Source organism: Vanellus vanellus, assembly GCF_965231255.1.
Source record: "Vanellus vanellus genome assembly, chromosome: 1".
Lineage (NCBI taxonomy): Eukaryota > Metazoa > Chordata > Aves > Charadriiformes > Charadriidae > Vanellus > Vanellus vanellus.
The window spans coordinates 91,203,280-91,224,878 of record NC_138905.1 but is presented as its reverse complement, the minus strand read 5'-3'; the positions used below and the strand labels follow the sequence as shown (position 1 = coordinate 91,224,878).

Genomic DNA, 21,599 nt, shown 5'->3' with positions numbered 1-21,599 from the left:
ACAAGAAGGCTCTGAACAGCTTGCTCTGAGTGTCCCTCTACTTCCAGAGGCAGGTGAATGAGTGAAGAGTGAATTCACACTTTAGAGAGCAGTGAAGACCATCTTGCCATGAAACCATTCACAGATGAAGATGTAGAAATCTACATCCAGAGCAAGGTAAGGCTTTATCTGTCCAGATTTTCTGTCTCCCACACTAGGTGTTGATTCTGAAGGGTGCCAAACTTGACAGTTAGTAGTTGCTTGCCTGCTGTCTTCATTTCTGAGACAAGACTGGGTGAAGTTTCATGAGAACTGTATTTCTAATGAGATTTCTAGGTTTCTGTTGCAGAATGCTATCAGGGATCTTGGCTGGTAGCCTAATTTTTCAAGGTGCTTGTCCTCTTCTTCTTTGGATGTCCTGAACTTTTGCTCCTAATGTGGAATTTCAGATGTGAGACTAGCTGTAATTGCCAGCATTTAATCTAAGGAAAGGTCCTTGCCTCTCTCCCTCTCCAGTGGTCTTGGCTTGACAGAAACAAGGCCGAAACCACACCAGGGGTTGCTTCTAAGAAAGATGGATATAGGAACTAGAGAGAGAGACAGACAGATACTGTTAGAATTCACCCATCGGTCTGTCACCTCAGCTAAGGATACATCTCTATATACCATGATTAAAATAGCATGCCTCATTAGCACATGCAGGCTGGAACCACGTTTTCTGTTTTACAAGATATTCCAGCACTCAATTTTTTCCCCCATTATGAAATGAAGTAAACCAGAGCAAAATCATCAGTGAAACAATACTGTTTAATAAAAGTAAATCTAAGTGAGCCATAACATTTTTTAAAGCTGACATGTTTCATCATAGTAGTACTTAGCTAGTTCCTATTTTATAGTCTGCTTTCCCCATCAAAATGCAAGACGCCAAAGTGTAAAATAATTTCAGAATGGAAAACTGGAAGTCTTTCTTTTCTGTAAAGGATGAAATATTCTAGTACCATGAAGGGGCTGCTAAGAAAGGTTTGTTTTCTCTGTGGAAATGTTTTGGTGACAAGTAGGTGTATTTCTGTGAGAAATTTCATGTTCCGCCATGCAGTGTTGTGCACTGGAAAATCTTTCCATGAGAATCTGTTCAGTGAGCTATAATAGTGAACACTTCTCTGAAGATTTATAAAGCAGAGCTACAAAGGAGGGAACAGAGGGAAGCCACGCACAGGAAGATGCTCATATGACTGCCATAAGTACAAGGAACAGAAGCAGAGTGTAGTTAAGTGAGGCTCGTAGTTGCCAATATTTTAGGTTCTACTGAAAGTCTGTTTTCTAGCAGCCTTCCATGGCTGGGTTCCTAGTTTCTGCCTGCTCCTGTGTCTTCTGTCCAAGTGAGGCTGCCTAACCTTCAGGCAGCCCCAGTTCTGCTTGTGAAATGCTGCCTGTTTTTGAAAATAGGCCAACCCCCTGGTGCAATGAATGTCTATGGTACCAAAGATTTCTTCCTTAAACCACTCAGCAAAGGAAAAAATCAAGTGCATTTGGAGCAGATGTGACTGGATAAATAAGAACAAACCCAAATGTTCTTAATAATCCCCAGTAAATCTCAGTTCTGTTTCCTTCCTCCATAATAAAACTTTATTCGACGTTGTCGTTCTGATTTTGTGCATTTGTTTTGGCATGATTTCCAAAGTTAAGACCTGGTAAGGGGAATGCCAATAGGTGGTAGAAGTGGCTGTCCAACGAAAAGCTTATTCTGTCTCTTCTCACAACATGTCTGTGTTGGTGCTAAAGACATCTTGGATAAATGCCTTGGCGCTTCAGAAGCTGCATTCACTCACTCATGTTCTGTCTTCTGATTTTTATGCGTTCCCTTCAGTAGGAAGGTTATATCTTCCAATAGTATGATTAGGGAGCTAATTGAGCTTAGCAACAGTTAGCACCATCTGTCATGTGCCCTTTGTTCTTTCATCCCTGCCCCAGTGATGAGGAGTACGTGCAGAAAGAGGTGTTTAGTGGTACCTTCCTTAATAGGTTTTTTTGAGGGTCTATACTCTCTTAAAGACTTCATGATAACTGCTGTAGCCTAGCCAGCAGGTGATGAAGGCACAATTAAATGAAGGTTGGATGGATTCTCCCAGGATACTGGAGGTGGCAGAAAGTGTTACTAGCAGGTGCCCCTTAGAGAGAACGTAGCATGAGCAATGCGTACGGAGGGACTCTTAGATCTCCGTTTGAGCTGACCCGCAATGATCATATACTTTCAACAGAAAAAGTCAGGGGTTTGTTTCTAAAAGCTCTTACAGGTGTACAACTTTCTCTACCACTCATACCGTTTGCTTGTTGGAGAAACCGTTAAGAGTCTTGTTGAGCAAGTCAAGCTTATTGGACTGCTCTAAGGAGTTCTTCTGGATGAGCGAATCAAGGCGGAGAAAATTGCTATAGCTACAGATGGAGAAGTGCCATAAGTGAAAGCTGAGATGAGGAGGTGAAAATGAACTTGGGCTAAAATTTTTCAGTATAAATTTTCTTTAAAAAAAAAAAAAGTACAGGTAAGCTAAATAAAATTAGTCTCAGGGAATAAGGATGAATTGGAATGAGGAGGAGGGTGAATTACTAGGGAAATTAAGCAGTATTATATAAACATAAGGGACTATGTGTTGTTAACATAGCAAAGAATCAGGATGCCAAGGGTAGATGAGGGACCAGCAAAGAGAATATGATACTGCTGTCTGATGTATTTTCCACTTGCAAAAACTTTTCAGACTTAGTAAAATACCTTTAACTTTAATGGTGGGGAGGGGGGAGGTATTCAAACTCTGCTCATCTTCAAGTTCAGCTATAGTCAATTGCTATTCATCGGTTAATTGCTCTTAGGCAAGCACTAGTCCTTTTTAGTCCATTGTACGGTCCTGTTGTTGTGAAGAAGTGAATCTATTTGTCACCTCCCAGGGCCTGGGGACACATTTCAACACACTTGAGTCTTTTGTCTGACAGTTCAACCTTTGACATAAAGGTGTCCGCATGGAGTTTTAGTGAAGTGCTTGTCAGTGGTATTACCTGAAAGGGAGTAGAGTATTGTTTAGATGCTGAAGAAGATGCTAAGCAAAGAGGACTCAAGAGTCGTAGAACAGGGTCACAGAATGGGTTGGATTGGAGGGGACATTTAACGATCACCCAGTCCAACCTCCCTGCTCTGGGTAGAGACATCTTTCCTTAGATCAGGTTGCTGAAACCCCATCCAGCCTGACTTTGAACACTTCCAGGGATGGGGCATCCTCAACTTCTCTGGGCAACCTGTTCCAGTGTCTCACCACCCTTATTGTAAAAAAATTCTTCCTTATGCTTTTGCTTCCTTTTGCTTTGGTCTTTGATAATAACAAAAGACTGTAGCAATTATGTTTGACTGTGGTAATTATGCTTGATTGTTCACTTCAGCCAAGCTGTTAATAATTTAAAGCTCTTGTTTCATACCTGCAAATAGCCCAACTGGGTTTTAGTTCTAGCTTCAAGTGGGTTTTCATTTCTCATCTAGGTCTTTCAAAGCTCCCATTTGTTTCTGATTTTTTTTTTCTTGCCTGCAAACAATGAGATTTAGTAGAATATGGTGAGGAAAAAGAAAAACCAAGAAAGAAATTGAAGCAAAAATTGCAACCAAATGAGATAAAGCATTAGGATGCAAAAAAGGAAAGTAAACAGTCTCACTCTGCATTGGTAATTCTGGATGAAAACGTAATGAGGAATATGTTCATGAACTTAGCAATAGCTGAAATGCCTTCTCACTTTGGTAAATGCGTAAGGATCTTTGGGAAATATTTAAATGTCCTTTACTAAAATGGTTCCTTCGTGTTCCTCCTGTTGAATCTCCTTGTTCGGGTTTTGACCATCCCCTTATGCTCCGCTCATTTTTAGTCATATGTGAAGGTTCAGGTTCATCTTTTATTTTTCTGAGTTATCTATCCTTCACCTCAGTCCTTCCAAGACTCAGACCTTCCATTGAAATAATTTTCAAAAATAATGCTTCTCCTGCTTGAATTGAAGAACTATCCATCAAGTCTGGACTCATGCAAAGTGTTTGTCACTGTCCTTCTCATCTTTGTCTCTAAATTGGAGACAATTTGATGGATGGACAACTAAATCTGTCCAACTAAAAAAAAAAAAAAATTTTAGACAGATTTGATGGATGGACAACTCAGTGGATAAGGAATTGGCTGGGTGGTCGCACTCAAAGAATTGCAGTCACAACTTGATGTCCAAATGGAAACCAGTGATGAGTGGCGTTCCTCAGGGGTTGGTACTGGGACCAGTGCTGTTTAACATCTTCGTCAGTGACATGGACAGTGGGATTGAATGCACCATCAGCAAGTTTGCCAATGACACCAAGCTGTGTGGCATGGTCAACACGCTGGAGGGGATGGATGCAGGCCAGAGGGACCTTGACAGGCTTGAGAGGTGGGCCCATGCCAGCCTAATGAAGCTCAACAAGGCCAAGTGCAATGTCCTGCACCTGGGTTGCGGCAATCCCAGGCACAAATACAGGCTGGGCGGAGAATGGATTGAGAGTAGCCCTGAGAAGAAGGACTTGGGGGTGTTGGTTGATGAGAAGCTCAACATGAGCCGACAACGTGAGCTTGCAGCCCAGAAAGCCAACAGTATCCTGGGCTGCATCAAAAGAAGCGTGGCCAGCAGGTGGAGGGAGGTGATTCTGCCCCTCTACTCTGCTCTCATGAGACCCCACCACAAGTACTGTGTTCAGCTTTGGAGTCCCCAACATAAGAAGGACATGGACCTGTTGGAGCAAGTCCAGAGGAGACCCACAAAGATGATCAGAGGGCTGGAGCACCTCTCCTGTGAAGACAGGCTGTGAGAGTTGGGGTTGTTAAGCCTGGAGAAGAGAAGGCTCCAGGGAGGCCTTATTGCAGCCTTCCAGTATCCAAAGGGTGCCTACAAGAAAGTTGAAGAGGGACTTTTTACAAGACCATGTAGTGATATGATGAAGGGTAATGGCTTCAAACTGGAAGAGGGTAGATTTAGATTAGATATTAGGAAGAAATTCCTTGCTGTAAGGGTGGTGAGGCACTGGAACAAGTTGCCCAGAGAAGCTGTTGAGGCCCTATCTCTGGAGGTGTTCAAGGCCAGGCTGGACGGAGCTTTGAGCAACCTGTTCTAGTGGGAGGTGTTTCTGCCCATGGTAGGGGGGTTGGAACTAGATGATCTTTAAGGTCCCTTCCAACCCAAACCATTCTATGATTCTATGATAAGTCATACAAATACCTAGTCCCCAATGGGACCAGCTTTGGAAAGATATTTTCTCGCCATCTAGGCTTAGACTCTCATCTATACTTCAGACATGAAGACGATATGGGTACTTTCAACATATAATGCAGGCATCTAAATGCTGCCACATACACCTGGAACCTAACTAACGCACAGAGTATCTGTAATTCTTGAAATCTCATCAGCTCTTGGAAGGAAACATATCCTGGCTCTGAGAATGGCTAGTATATGCAGGGGAATAACCGGGTCTTTTGCATCAAAGAGATGAAGAATGAGACTGTTGATAACAAATTTATCCATGTGATGAACTCTTTGCCTTCCATCCAATGGTATTGGCATGGAATTATCCATTAATGCTCAGCAGTCTTGAGTATTGGCCCTTTGGGGTTTACCAGCTGATGTTTACCAGCTCTGTCTCATGGTAAGTTCGTTGTTACACACAGGGAACAATAAGTTTTATTCCCAGCACAGTACAGGCACAAATGTTTCAGGGTGATTTAAGCTGATTGTTTCCTGCTGGAGATAAAGACTGCAGTTACCTGTAATATGAAGTGTCTTTCTTGGAACTGACAGGTGGAACGGCGACATTATCTGGTTTCCAGAGCAGTGGAGGAGGTGCAGAAGATCATCCAGCAACTGACCACAGAAATCAGCTGTAAGGCCACACGATTCCAGGCTATCTCCAACTCTGGCATTCACAATGAGAATATTAAGGTACGAACAAGAGCTCTAATATACTCTCTGGTGGCCTCTAGGCAACCAGTAGGTGATTCCTGCATTGTGTAAATGTTTGTATGGACAGGTACCTCACCCAAAACACCACAGACAATGCATTGACACTTCACTGTGGAAGTTCTAGTGACTGACAGGATCATAGCGACTTACTCATGGACATCTTGCAGATAGAGGAGCACCAGAGAGGGACAGATAAATCAGGCAGAGCCTCTTTTCACAACTGCTGCTTTTACAAAAAGTGTCTGTTGCCAGAGCTGTCAATATGCAAGCAGAAGTCAAAGCTCTTTGGAAGACAGAAAAACACTTGTGCAGCAGTAGCATAAGAAGAAAAAAATGCTCATGCCTTCATGAGCTATGACTCATTTTTCACAGGTGGAAAACCTGTCAACTCACTAAAAAAAATAAAAAAAATCCTTCTTCCTCTATGAACATTAGAAAGATCCTTCAGAAAAATGTTTTTTCTTGGTCATGAATTAGAACTTCTGTTTTACTGGGAAGAAATATACTTATTAGTGGGAGACGTTAAATGTCTCCCGATTTTAGACCAACAAATACCAAAATACTAATGTCCTGTCCCAGCTGTGACAGGAGAAGACTAGTTATTTCCTGTGACTACTTAACACAAGAATAACTAGTGTAAGGATATAAGAAACAGTCATAGCAATGGTAACTTCAGATGAAAGTGATCTTTTTCATCGGAACTAGTTGACATACTATAGCTCTGTCAACCCTTATACTAAAATGCAGCCAGTTACAGATGAAAACACAGCAAACGTGTAAAAGCAGGAGGCAGCTTTTGCAGCTGTCTAGTATTGAAAGGGAAGAACTCTGTGTATCAAGCTGCGGGAAGGGTATGAAGGCAGAATATAACCATCCAGTCTGAAATGCTCTGGGGACAAACATTCAGGTTTATATCTTTTCTGGATATATCTTTTCTGGATATAATTTCTGGAATTATGTGTATCTCACGGCATGTGGCCTTACCAGCAGGAATGACCACAGTGACGTAAAACAGTGCCACATCCTGGTCCATGTGTTCTTTAGTGCCATAGTCTGCCACCCACCTCTCATGCTGGAACAAACCTGCTTGGCTAATGAAATCTGACAACACCCGTGTCAGGGCAAAACTGCTTTTCTGAAGAACAAAGCAGAAGAAAACCAAGGCAACCTATTCTGAACAAGAACTACGGTAGCCTGATCTGTACAACCTCTCCTTAAAATGAATCCCCAAAATCTACTTTCTTAAAAAGTAGCAGATTTGTTATTCATACTTAGCTGAACCCAGTGCTATAAATCTGTGATAGTCACACTAAGACGGCCTGGGTAACTGTCCTGTAGGTATGGGGCAGCAAAGAATGGGTTAATAAGAAATTTTCTTTGGCTTGGGCTGTTCTGCTTCCAAAAAATGCAATCTTTAAAATCACTGCTGACATATATCAACATAGACGAGACTTGTGTCAAGGGAAAGCCAATGTATTTACTATTCTGTGTTTAATTTTGCAACGTCTTTTTTCCTGTCAATTAAATTTGCAGGAACTTTTCAGAACTTTCAGCTTCTGATTTAATTTAACTTAATTTATCTTGGTGAGGGATCTAGATTTGTTGAGAAGCTACAAGCCTCCTTCTAAATATGCAGGTCTGGGTGTGGAATATAGAAGAAAAGTCTTTAGACGTCCAATGTTCAATGTTTTTCTCTAACGCAGGGGATAAAAAGTCAAAATCTTTAATAAAAAACTTGAAGTAAAAATCAGATGGACCAGACTGGAATATTTCATTTTTAAAACTTTTAAACGTCTGTTTTAGTTTTGGCCCACCATTTTTGCAGCTGTCAACAGTGCAGGGCTCATGCAAAGGCTGTGGAGGCTTCAGTAAGGCATGATGAGCAGGTTAGCATCCAGAGTAGTTAGTAGTACAGCACTGCCCAACGGCATTGCCAAGTGTTTAACTCTATAACCATGGGGCGGGAGAGGGATTTTCCTTTAACAAATAGGCTCGAAGGAAGCTTGCAGCTTTGCTCTGTGAATGAATGACCTGGCACATGCTTTCTCTCTGTTCTGGGTGCTTCTTGTTTTCATTTCGGCTTCTCTCAGGATCAGCCAGCTTTACTGGCCAAGTGGTCAGCTATGCTTCGAGGGAAGCGCCCGTTCCACCCATCCATCCAGGTACAAAGCCTTCCTGCCACCTGGTGCCTGCCGGTCCGTGTGCCTGCTTCCTTCTCACCCGCCCTCTTCTCCAGACAACCTCACCCACCTAACCAATCCTCCCATGACTATTTCATCCTCTCCGCAAGAGACTTGCTTTTTTTGCTCATAAAGATATTATTTCTATCCTAATGCTTCTGCCTCCCTTGGATATCTTGGCCAGGATTGCAAGAATGAGTCTGTGCTTAATTTGCTCAGCATACTGCAGGCAGGTTTTTAATATAGCAGAGTTGGCCGTAAGTTACACATCCCAGAATTTGAGGGCCTTGTTCAATAGCCTGGGACTCGCTTGGTCTCGTGGTCTGCATAGAGCACATAAGACCATCGTGTGACAGAGCATAGGTGTGGGCCTGGGATTGGTTTAGGCCAAGAGGACACCAGCTGCCCAGCTTTACAGTGCCATCTCCAGGCTTGTGATTGCTGGTGTTTCCTGGTAAGCCCCAGGTGGAGGAACCTTGTGACTGGTGTTTGAAGGCACATGCCTAACACCTGCAGCTCTTCCCTTTAACTTCTGTTGGGTGCCAGTGCTAACAAATCAGCATCTTGGTATGGTTGTTTGTCTGCAAATGTGGCCAAGGCAGTGAGATGAGCAGTAACCGTGACAGCCATTGTATTTTTCCTTATGGAGCCTAGCACTTCGTTCCTGAGCTGCTCACAGGGTTTCTCAGCCCCAGCAAACCTGAGCTATCCCTGTCAGCTTGGTCTGCAATGTTATCCTCCCAGTATCCTCCTGCCTTTAGGTGGTTTATATTTGACACAAGAAGGACCATTTCTGTGCTTCTTGCTGGCCATCTTTTGTATTTCAAATCTCTTACCAGGGAGCAGAGAAGACCAGTTACTCCCTGTGGGAGAGGGAGCCAGGAGATGAGCATGACAACATGGCAGCACCTGCCCCGTGTCCCCAAGCAAGGCAGACCTAGGGAGGGCAGCTGGGGTCAGCCGAGAGTCTGAGTCACCAGGCAAGTCTGTGCTGATAAGGCAGGTCTGAGGTCAAGGCAGGAGCACTCATCTGGGGTCAGGATCAGGTCTGACGATGGTAACCAGGGTCAGATGCAGTCTGTCGATTGTCAGGCAGGTCCGTAGTGGCCAGGTAGGTCTGAGGTCAGGCTGGGAAGGCAGTCCTTAGGTAGGACAACGAGGTCTACAGCCAGGCGCAGGCATAGCTGTCACACAGTTGGAGACCAGCACTCCTACAACATAGCCCAGCGCTGAGCTGAAATGGAGGTGCCAGCCCACAGGTAGAAGTCCTATTAAAGCCTGTTAGTGCCCTCAGGGCTCTGGCACCTCTGCAGCAACGCTTTAAATCAGCTGAGCTACCAGGAAGGCTACCAGACTGTTTTGGATTAGTAGAGGAGAGTGACAAGCGTGTTTCTTTCACCTGGGGTGTACCCACCTTGCAGCAGCAGCTGGCACTTCACACCCTGCTCGTGCCGCAGCTTCACCTGATTAACTCCAGTGTAAGTTAGGCTTGGTAGCAAGGGGAGTTGAAAAGCTTCTGAGTCAACACAGTGAAAGTCTGAAGGAGTTTGAACGCTCTCTCTGGAGCCACGATCGCCGAATGCTTCCAAACTAGTGTTTGGAGATGTCTGGCTATGCCCTAGGCCAGTATGAGGTTTCGTGGTATTTGTGTCACCTTTTTCACTCTTTGCAAATACTGGTTCAGCACTGGTGTTATTGGAAAACGGTCATTCCCAAAGTGAGGCCAATTAATTGGCTTGCAAATAAGGCTGTTTGAGGGTTTGTTGTCCATTGGTTACTGTCTCCGTCCTTACACTGTTTCTGGCTTCTGCTCAGCAGGAGATGCAGGTCCATACAGCACAGCTGGCCAAGACCTGGGTTTATTTCTGAGAGTGCCACTGCCTGTGTAGGCTCAGGCATGTCACTTGCCTCACATCTCTGTCTCTTAAAGGACAATCATGCAGAGTGAAACAGTTGTAAAATGAACAGGCCATAGCCTTATTTTACTAATGTCTGTAGGGAACTTTGAAAGAGATCAGAAAAGTACACTTTTTGCCATAGTTATTACTACTATTGAACTCTAGGCTTATCTCTAGTAACAATTCTGAGGCAATAACTTGCGCTATTTTGTTTCTTGTTGCTGGATCTCAAAAAGTGCTCTCCGATATTTTCCTGCTCCTTGGAAGCTGTTAGTTATTGCATCTCAGGCAATTCCAGACTAAAAATAACAAGGAATGGGGGAAACCGTGGCAGGTGTGGTGGCAAATCAGTCAGTACGCTCTTGCTTTCTATGGGCCATGGCTGTCACATCAGACTCCTTCTAAGACAATTTCCTTTTAGCCTGTGTACCTCCAAAGTAACCCTCAGACAGGCATGGAACAGGTCCTGGCTGTGTTCAATTGCTCCCATCATACCGTGGCTTTTCCTTCTCTCCAAAGCCCACAGTTTTACCTATTACTTCCTTAACCCTCTTTTCCTTACTTCAGGCTCATGGATCTGCCCTTGTCTCCTCTCTCGATCTCTCTGCACTCTCCTAGGTCTTAGCACCCAGCCAATTCCTCATCACAGTCCCTCTTCGTGGCCTGACCGGGTACAGGGAATGCCAGGTACGGCACTGGCGTTATTACACCGTGCATGGAGCCAAGCTCCTCTCCTCCGTGCGGGACCCTGAGGAATTGCATCAATGGCTAGAGGTGGAGCAGTTCTCAAAAAGCCTTCAGCAGTGGCATGAAACAGATGTGAACATCGAAGGTGATCTGGTTCCAGCCAAAGTCCTTATCGTCTTCCGGGAGCTGGTGGAGAAGTCGATTATCTCCTGTAACCTCTCCAGTGAGTTTAGTGGGGACAGGTACAAGGGGAGCTGGCTGTCTTCTGCAGCTGATAGAGGGAAACCATCACACACACAAATTGTTTGTTTGGCTCACGTGATCAGAAGTTAAAAAACAATAAAACCCTCCAAATCAGGGAGCCTTTAGCCCATTGCAGTGATGCATATAGACCTGCATTGAAGATAGAATTAAGTAGTTCTTAGGCTCTTCATACCCAAGATGTTGCTCCTTTCTTAGGAATTTGGGTAGGGTCCTCAGAGACATCACCTTCACAGTTCAACCAAGATGCAACCCAAATTTTCAGAACATTTAGGGATTTGTTTGAGAAAAATCTTTTTCTACTACAGCACCTGCATTATAGCTAGACTATCAAGGAAGATAGTATAGGAAAATTCATAGAATGATTTAGGTTGGAAAGGACCTTGAAGATCATCGAGTTCCAACCCCCCTGCCTTAGGCAGGGAGGCCTCCCAATTGGATACAGGGAAGGTGCATAAGTCGGAGGAGAAAGTGCTTGAAGATGTGCATAAGGCAGATAATGCTCTGAGGAAACCTTAGCTGTCCATAGCTTTCCAGCATGGGGTGGTGGGAGCTAAGTGGGAAGACTTCTACTTACGCAAAGTCTGTTGGACAAGTGCTCTTTTCGCCAGTGTCCAGGCTATTCCAGTCCTGTTCAGGAGAGCTAGATTCAGGAAGTTTGCCTTCAGTAGTGGTGCTGATTCCTCTGTGAGCAATCCAGAGTGCCTGTTTATTTCCTGTGGCTATTTACACTGGGAGTGCTGATCACTGACATAACACGATCAGTGGTGCCTACAATGTGCCTTCATAGCTGCAACATCTGTAGCAAGATGCTGCCTTGAACAGTGATCCTTATGCTTAATTCTTAGCATCCTAGAGGTGTGTTATAGGCTTCAGTTAATGAACGCTTGGCTTGGTCCAAGCTAAATAGTCTACGTCCATCTTTTCACATTAAGATACTGTGAAATGATAAAATCCAGACTGTGGTGCCTCTTCTCATAGCATGTTTACAGGATTACTTTACTCATCAGCAGCCTGATATGGGTCTTCTGTATTCCAGAGAAATAGGAGCCATTTCCACTCATCTGATTGCACTCTGAATTTTAGTCACAGGAGAAAATATGTTAAAGTTAAGCCCAGCTAGATCATTGCTTTCTTCCAGGAAATACTTGTTATCATAGAAACAGAAAGGTTGATGGGAATGAAATTTCACCATTGAGGCTCACAGAAAAGACCAGATGGAATCGGCTTGCATCTGAGGGTTTACTTATGTGAAAGTCATTGTGTTGAAGTGAAAACCTGCCGTTGTGTCTAGCAGCAGTATATCGAGTTGTTGAGCCAGGAGAGGTACTTCCAAGGGACCCAGGGAGTAATGTCTGGGCTGATGATTCTGATGCCTTTTTTGTAAGGCCAGCTTGGAGAAGATTGACAGAGAGGAGATGAGCTAAGATGAAGTCAGGAGGAGTAATTACCATTTTTGTTCATTTCTGCAAAGAATGAATTTCCTCATCCCACTGTACAACTAAAGTTACAGAAAAATTTCCCTGATGTCATTGCTTCCCTATTTTTTAATTCTTTGAGGACCAGCAAAACTAGAGTTTTTGAGGTGTCTCACTTTTCATTGGTGGACAAATAAGTAGCACGATTGCAATGCTTTTGGAAATAATGTGTATGTATTTACATGCTGACACAAGGGTTGCTCTAATGCTTTTCAGCTGCTAGGTATCCCTGCTGAGGGCTTGGGAGCAGTACAGTTCCTGTTTTGGTGCCAGGCTTGGCTCAGCAGGGAAATAACATGGCAGATTTTACTGGGAGTTATAAAGTTCTGGTTGGGATGGACTCCACTATTTGCAAGGTAACTCATCCCTGTGCTTCCTGGAGGGGATGCTTAATTACCATTGGGAGTAAGAAGATATTTCCTCTATGGGGGTAGAAGGTGTTCATCCCTGCCATCGCTGCCTCTGCAAGTCTGTTGTGTGGGCTCCTTGTGGAATTGCTCCATAGCCCAGGCATGTCAAAATGAGGTGGGTTAACACACTACTATTTAACCTGCTTATGGTAATCTGCTCTGTCTTTTACTTCAGTGGGTTAGAGCATGATCACACAATTGGCTTAGCTAGCAAAGCTGAAGGGACAGTGATCCTGCCAGTGACAAGGGAAGCTGGGGACAGAAACTTCTTCCATGAACACAGCTGGACCAACAGGAAACTTCTCACTAAGTCCATTAGTTGCAGCTTTCATTCCTTTCTGCCCTCTTAGAGTGTGTTTTTCCTGGAGGTGAGCCGCTCTTCTTTCACTGAGGAAACTTCTTTCCTCCAAATCACCATGGAACTAATTCTTTTTGACACTCAGCAGTCCCAATGAGGCAAGCAGTTAGCCCTTTTTGTATGACTGCTCTGCACAACAGGCCATAAATTCTGGCAGTGTCTCCTGTGCAAGTGCATCTCCAGGAACAAAACTTACGGATATCCCACAAAACATTCTGAACGACCAGCAAGGGTAAGTCATTTGGTCTGATTGGGGGTTCTCTGAAGGAATAGATATTAAGTGTTCATCTGGTCCCCTCTAGTCTGCAGTGATCTCCTTGTTGTAATGTACCATTAGAAATGTTAGGTTGCACCAGTTGTATATCTGTATTTTTAAGAAGCTGGTCCTAGGATTTGAGAGGACCCACAGAGGAAAACAAAAGCCCGGCAATTTAGTGTAAAATTGAGAACTTAGTTGCTCATTCATCTTCTTCCTGTTCTCATTCCCCAGGGTAGATTAAGACAATATTCTTGTATTCTGCTTATGGCACTGAAGAGAAAGTGTTAGGACACAACAACAGAACTGCAGGGCCCTAGAGAGCCCTTTGCTTGGCTTGTGGAAAAGGACCTTTTCCTCTTTATTATCTTCTCTTGCTGTTCTTTCACAGGTAAAGTGACAGTGCTGGAGAGCTTCAGCTCAGTGGTCCGGGTGGCTGTGGAGACGTCAGAATCCCAGGTCGAGGTGGAGCTGGTCCCTGCCGTGGAGATTCCAACCTGCTGGCCCAAGAAAGCCCGGTGGCCTCGTTGCCTTAAGCGTTGGCCTTCCCAGGAAAAAGCTCAGTGCATCAAGGTGAACAGTATAAAAAGCACTACTAACTCTGCACTGGAATTTACCTTGCAGGTGTCTGACAGTGGTTTCCCAGTTGAAGGACTGCATGGTGGTGGCAGGCAACAGCGTGGTTGGAAGAGTGTATTGTCTAGAGAAGCAATATTTCAAAGTATTCTGTCAGATTTTATTGGGATTTTTTTCCCCCTTACGGTAATGAATTCTATGGAAGAAAAACTGAGTTAACTGTTTATTGTACCAGTTTCTTGCACACAGCTCTGCCTGTGTAGCTCAGTCCTGACCCACATCATTCTTGCTGTTCTGTTCTGCCTCATGTAAGCCTTCTGCATGTGGGCCGCTGTCTTGCGGTTTTCCCTGTAGGCTAACCTCATCTTCCCCTACAAAGCTCATGGCTGGATTCTGGCACTCCAGATCAGTCCCAGCTGCCATGTTCCTGCAGGTCCAGTTATGCCTTCCAGTCCTGCTCCCCTCTCATGCACGGCCTGCTGCTCCATGGCAAAGTGCCTGCAGAGTTGTGCCTCTGCTTTAGTAGCACTCCTAGTACTGCACCTGGTGGATCTAGAGCTGGATCTCCTGGGAGTAATTGATGTCAGCTCATGAGGAAGCAAAACAAATTGCATGACCGTTTGACTAGGAATTAGGCTGGGAGCATGACCCACGTTTGCTGCCTCGGCTAACCCTGTTTAGAATACAGTCCCCCTCTTTGAGAGATGTCACATATCCTTTTTGTAACATCCCTCTGCATTGCTCAGAGAAGTTTGCATCTGACCTGGTGTCACACTTCCCTTTTTGACCACAGTCACTTGGTTTCGACCTTTTGGCCCGCTCCAATTATCACTGGCAGCTGTGCTTCTCCCGTGCTGAGCATATACTCATGGAAGGTCTCGATGAAGATGGTGGTTGTCGCATGAAGTGCTTCAGGGTCATGAGGCAGATGAAGGAGGATGTCTGGTGTGCTGGAAATAAGCCTGTCATCACAGCTTATCACCTTCAGGTAGGCATCACCATGATACCAAGATACAGTCTCAGTATCTGTTGCAGGGTCTTCCATCCAGTAATGACAAAATATCATGGCATAAATCACTGTACCATCTCCTGTGTAACTTCTAAGGTAACTGTCAAAATTGCAGTACCATTTCATTGCTTTACAGTGGCAACAAGTTCAGCAAATATATGTTTCAAACTTCAACAGGAAACTAAAGTCTGTAGGAACATTATGACTGCAGCAACATAAGTGATGTTAGAGTCAAGGCCCCTGCTCTGTTGTGACTTCACACAGACATTGTAATATTGTCTTTAATTGCACAGTTACTTCCTGCTTCTTGACTGTCTCAGCCATCCATATGCATTTATCTGTCTGATGGAAACTTGTGCATTTGTCTTTCTGGATGTGCACGAAACAAAATTCTCTTAGGTGAGCATTATGTCATGAATGAGGTGCAAACTGACCATTCTGATGATGTTTTACCTGGGGTCGGAAGGGAAGAAAGAGGTAAAGGGGTGGTAGCATCCTCCCTGCATGTACTTCAGGGTTCAAGATGGCTTCACTTTACAAACAACATTTGTGAAGAAGAGGCAGAAGCTTCTTCTATGACTGCGTCCCCACGCCTGACAGCTGCAGACATTGATGGACTGCAGGCAGCACCATTTATCAGACAGTAGAGCAATCCTGTTTCCTGGGCCTCCATCCTCCTGGAGCTGCTAAGTAAAGGCTATTCTCTCACCTTGAAGCCTCAAGCCACCAGGCTTCCATGGTAGTTACTGATCTTTTCGTGTCCAAAACCAGATATGATGCCAAGATTTCTCCTAAAGAAAAGGTTGTGACCATCAAATGCTGTTATAATCATGGGACTAATCTAATTCAAGATGGAGTCAAAAAAGAGTTGACGAGGCTGGTTATAGCTTAGCAGAATGCAAAATTTCTCAGTGCCTCTAAGAACAACCTGGTAGAAAAACTGTCATAGATAGGAGAAAGTGGAAAACCATTTAACCATTAGTAACGATCTCTTTCTCTGGCTTAAAGAGAAGAGGTGCAGGAAGCGCTGTTGCATGGACTCTTGATCAAAATAAAAAGCTCTTTAGAAGCTTTTCAGTTCTTTACTGCAACTGCACTTCAGCCTTTTACTGCAAGAGGATTGATTCACTAGACAGAAGGAATGCTTCAACATTACTTACATTAAAAAAAAAAAAAAGAGAGAGAGAGAAACAGTCAGTGGAGATACCAGCAGCTGAGCAGAGACTTAGTGTTAGGTTTCTTCACATTATTAGGTTTCTGCTGTCTGAGGTACCCAACAATTATTATTAAACAAGACTCCACACAAAAAAGGCCCTCTGTGGCAGAGGAAATCCTCCCCCCAGAACTTGTGAAAGCCTTGAAGGACTGGGTAAATGTAGTCATTATGCTTACCTCCATAGGAATGAAGTTCAAGATCAGAAAGTTTGGCAACCAACTGGAAGAGCAGCGCTATTTTCCTTGCCTCCACAAACTTCATTGCAACTGCTGCTCATGGATCTTGCTGAAGTAGTTTTAGTGTGACAAAAGATAACTGCTCTGCAAGTCTCCAAGGAGTAGCTCTTGCAGAGTTACAGCTTGAATTCCTCATTATGCCTTTTTTTCACTGGCAACATGAAAAAAAAGTCTTTGTTGTTACTGCAGCTGTGAACAAAAAATTGTTCGCATTTGAAAAGCTGTCCGAGAAGAAATTCCTCAGCACTGCAACTATTGCAATGCCTACTGGAGGAAAAAAAAAAACCACCCCACAAACTACACAAACCAGACAATCCAGAATAGTGTGGCTTATTTTGATGAAATTGTACCTCTGAAGAAACAGAGGAGTTGAAGGCTGTAGATCGGCCGCATCTCACAGCATCTCTGGGTCCCTTTTTGGGTTGCTAAATCTGCAAAATAAAATTGGGATTCAGAGGACAATAAGGAACTTAGCAGAATTACTGAAACCAGGATGGGTGGCTTTTTACTTTTAAAACTGATTTTGGGTTGACCGAGGCAGTCAGTATGGCTTTTTTGGTACAGTAAGTGTAAATACCTCCAGAAAATTCTTCTCAGTCATAGGAAAGTCTGTAAAAATGCAACATGGGCAGCATAAAATTAATACTATAAGAGCAATAATCATATGCATTTTGTTATTATAAGTATGGATTTCTCAAATGTAAAATCACATAAAATAAACTTGGGGGAATGGAACACAGCATGTGCTGTCAGTATCATGTGTCAGAAAAACATAGGCTGCACTTGATGAGAAATCATGCCCTGCACCTGCAATACTTGCTTGGAAAATCTCTTTGGGATGCAGGTCTGTGTGCATCTTCAGTACAAATACAGCTGAAGCTAACAAATAATTACGTTAATCTGATTATTCTTCTCTCCCTCCTTGCACCTACTGGCTTCTACACTTGTTTAATAGGCTATTTTCTACAGCCTAACATGCCTGGCATTTCTACAGAGGCTCCTGCTGGAGGATGGCAAACAGGCTAAGATTATTTTAGCAAAGACCATTTTCCTTGGGCTCCTGGCCCGGTCAATGGAGAGGGGCTCCTCTGGGGAGAGTTCCTACCCAGGCACATCAGAGTTGCTCTGCCTGATCCCCAGAGGAGGCTTTAGCTGTGATCCCTCCGTCATGGAAATGTTAACACAGGGAGATAGCAGTGCAAGTCTCTCTGATTTCCAAGGCTGTCAGCCATTTACCAGCACTAAAACTGCCTTGGTAAGCTGTGTGAGCCCTCGACAGAACCTCTAACACCTCTTCTCTCCCATCTGCTTCTTGCAGACAGTGCTATTCTGGACGTGTGAAAAATACCCACGCACCAAGGATTGGCGCTGCTTCCCCGAAGCCTTTCTGAGGCTGGTGCAGAAGCTGCACAAGTGTGTAAGCCAGCACTTCCTCAAGCATTACTTTGTTAAGAACACCAATCTGCTCAAATATGCCAACACCAGTGACCTGGACTTGGTGGCTGGCAAGCTCGCAGTCTTCTTGGAAAACCCTGTCTTCTGCCTGGACTAAGGCAGGAAAAGGCCTCCTCACCCCGACCCTAAGCAGATCCCTCGCCTCCTCTCCCCACCTGCGCTTGTTCTTCATGTCCTTCCAGTACATGTTGCAGCTGGCTTTGTAAGGCAGTTGGCACATGCAGCGTGAAAGAGAAGTGTCAAGCTGGCAGCAGTGGGCGGTGAAAACTGATGGGAGGTATCGCTTGATGCCCGGCTGATCTAATTTGCTTTCAACAGTGACAGCCTGCTTGGAAGCTACAGCCAGTGAAACCAAAATTTCTGTGTCAGTCAGCGCAGGGAACTGCCTTGTTCTCTGTCTCTAGTCTTGTGGCACCTAAGCAGAACGACGGTGCAGAGGAGTCTCGCCCTGCTGCCTGCCCGCTGTGTAACCTAGCACATGTATTGTTGCTGCCTCCCCCTTTCTCACAAGGACAGCGGGTTTAATTCCCTTCTTGCCTCACAGGCCAGCTCTGCAGAAGAGCAGAGGAACATTTCTGAAGTGTACTGAAGCTGGAAGCTTTCTCAGAGGCGCTTTGATGCCTCCGTCTCCAATTAAATGGGATCCTGCTCCAGTACGAAGATAGCCAGGCTGCTAGTGTTGAATAGCTCAAGGGAAGCAAGAGGAGGAATGGTGGGTTTTGCCTCCTCCTCATTTTTCTCTCCACTTCCATTTTTCTTCCCGTTGCTTTAAATATGTTTTCTTCATGTTTGCCTTTGCCAGTTGTGTTAGTGCCATACAACCAGGGGGCTTTGCCAGAGCAGATGTCACTCCCACCCCTGGCTCCATCCAGCAGGCTGGAGGAGGAGCAGGTCTTTCCCTAGTTGTTCACATCCATGTAATTTTGGGTGGTGTACATAAGGAGAATATTTTTCAAAGGCTGCTAGCTCCAACCCCCCCAGTGCTTTTAATATTATGGATGTTTAAAAAGAAAATCAGTTTTAGTGTTTCAAAAGAACAGAGTTCTGGAATGAGTATAAAGAATGTTGGCTTTAATGTTATTAAATCACTGAAACTAAAGCGAAGTGGGCTTTTTTTTTTTTTTTTCTTTCTTACACCTGCGCAGGAAAGTAAATAAGTATCTCCCTTGCCAAGGGAGGTGGCAGAGATAGGATTTGCAGCCTCCAGGGAGCTGCTGCAGTGGGTGGCCTGCAAGATGACCATCCGTGGCAGAGCATCTCCCCCTTGTGTCAAATTGTGGTCTAACCGTGCATCTTTACACAGCCTCTGCTTTCTGGCTTGATTTTGTACGCGGGAGTATGTTCACAAGTCCATGGGGCCTGATGGGTTTCACCTCAGAGTACTGAAGGAGCTCGCGGATTTTATGGTAAGACCCCACTCCATCATCTGGGGAGGTCCCTGCTGACTGGAAGCTAACCAACATTATTCCAATCTACAAAAGTGGCACGAGGGAAGACCTGGGGAACTACAGCCCTGTTAGTCTAACCTCAGTACCTGGAAAAATTGTGGAGAAGATTATACTGGGTACTATTGAAAGGCATTTAAAGAACAATGCACTCATCAGGCACAGTCAACATGGGTTCATAAAGGGAAAGTCCAGTTTAACTACTTTGATATCCTTCTATGATAAGGTCACCCACCTAGTGGATGAAGGGAAGGCAGTGGATGTAGTTTTTCTGGATTTTAGTAAGGTTTTTGATACTGTCCCTCACAGCATCCTTCTGGGTTCGTGGTGTGCTGGGTGAAGAACTGGCTGAATGGCAGGGCTCAAAGGGTTGCAGTGAATGGGGCTACATCTGGCTGGTGACTGGTCACCATCAGTGTTCCTCAGGACCAGTTCTGTTTAATGTATTTATCAACAACCTGGATGCAGGAGTTGCACCATTAACAAGTTTGCTGATGATACCAAACTGGGAGGTGCTGTTGACTGTCTTGAGGGACAAGAGGCCTTGCAGAGGGATCTAGATAGATTGAAGCATTGGGCGATGATTAATGAGATGAAATTGAACAAGTTGAAATGATGGATTCTGCACCTAGGATGAAGTAATGCCAGGCACAGGTATAAACTGGGAGAGTGGCTGGTGAGCAGCCCTGCAGAAAGGGACCTGAGGGTGCTGGTGGGCAGCAGGCTCAACAGGAGTTAGCAGTGTGCCCTGGCAGCCAAGAGGGCAAACCGCATCCTGGGGTGCATCAAACACAGCATCACTAGCCGGTCAAAAGAGGTGATTACCCCACTGTATTCAGCGTTGGTGCAGCCTCACCTTAAGCGCTGTGTGCAGTTCTGGGCCCACCATTTAAGAAGGAGTCGAAGGTTCTTGAATGCATCTAGAGGAAGGCAACAAAGCTGGTGAAACAGCTGGAAGCAATGTCCTATGAGGAATGGCTAAGGACTTTGGGCTTGTCTAGTTTGAAGAAAAGGAGGCTGAGGGGCGACCTCATTACTCTGCAGATTCCTGAGGAGGGGAAGTGGAGAGGGAGGTGCTGGTCTCCTCCCTGGGATCCAGTGATAGGACACATGGGAGTGGTTCAAAGCTGAGCCAGAGGAGGCTTAGACGGGACACTTGGAAGCATTTCTTTACCAAGAGGGTGGTTAAACACTGGAACAGGCTTCCTAGAGAGGTGGTTGATGCCCTAAGCCTGACAGTGTTCAAGAGGCATTTGGACAATGCCCTTAATGACATGCTTTAACTTTTGGTCAGCCCTGAAGTGGTCAGGCAATTGGAATGTGATGATCATTGTAGGTCCCTTCTAACTGAAACAGTCCTCTCTTCTCTCTTCTCTTCTCTCTTTGCTTTGCTTTGCTTCGCTTCACTATCCTTCACCAAGTGTAGGAGGAGGCTTTCTTCTACAGGTAATTCTCTAGCAGAGAAGATATCAGTCAGGTGGGGGATCCCAACTGCATGGTCATTCTTTCACTGGTCTCCTGCATCAGATCCCACTGTGTGTAGACCTGACCCAACTATGAAACAAGCACCCTCTTTGCTCAGGACCCAGGACAACTCTCCAAGTCATCTTTCCACATGGGTTACTGTGTTGTGTGGAACTGTTTTGACAGGTCACTTCTCTTGCTAAACCTTTGTTCTCCAGGCTCGTTTTTAAATGGGGCCCAAGTGGCAGTTTCGTGATGAACACCCCCCGTTAAAGCATGGCTTTCCTGTTTCCGGTGAGCAGAGCTGTTTCGGTAAAGAGCGAAGAGATGCCAATCTGCCAAGCAGTCAGTCAGCTGTAACTACGAAGTAATGTCTCCTGTTTCGTCTTGTTTTTGTCTTGTGGTTGGAGAGCTAGCTTCTGAAGTTGGAGGAGGGGCAAAAGCAATTTGAAAGGACAGTGAAAAATGTTCAAGGCTCTTAATCCCAAGTTTGATATTTTAGGACCCCAACGCATGATCCATTTGGGATTAGCTGTGACTGTTGAACAATCTATCATCTCCCTTTGTAGCCAGGGGGAAAACTGTTTCAGTATTGATATCATAACTTACCTGCAGCTGCGTATCAGAGTCCTCAGTTGCTCTGGTTCACAGCCTGCTATGAAGTGAGATTGTGGGTATGCACCATGTGCTG

At 44.8% G+C, this 21,599-nt stretch overlaps 1 protein-coding gene across 1 annotated transcript; it reads left to right on the top strand.

Moving 5' to 3' along the window:
- Window positions 1–108: 108 nt before the first annotated feature.
- Window positions 109–18,096, top strand: MAB21L3 (mab-21 like 3; the record flags this gene model as incomplete). Its single annotated transcript, XM_082498803.1, has 7 exons — window positions 109–156; window positions 5,818–5,958; window positions 8,070–8,141; window positions 10,676–10,967; window positions 13,899–14,080; window positions 14,877–15,071; window positions 17,863–18,096. The coding sequence occupies 7 exons, from the start codon at window positions 109–111 to the stop codon at window positions 18,094–18,096; spliced, it is 1,164 nt and encodes a 387-aa protein (XP_082354929.1).
- Between the last annotated feature and the right edge of the window lie 3,503 nt (window positions 18,097–21,599).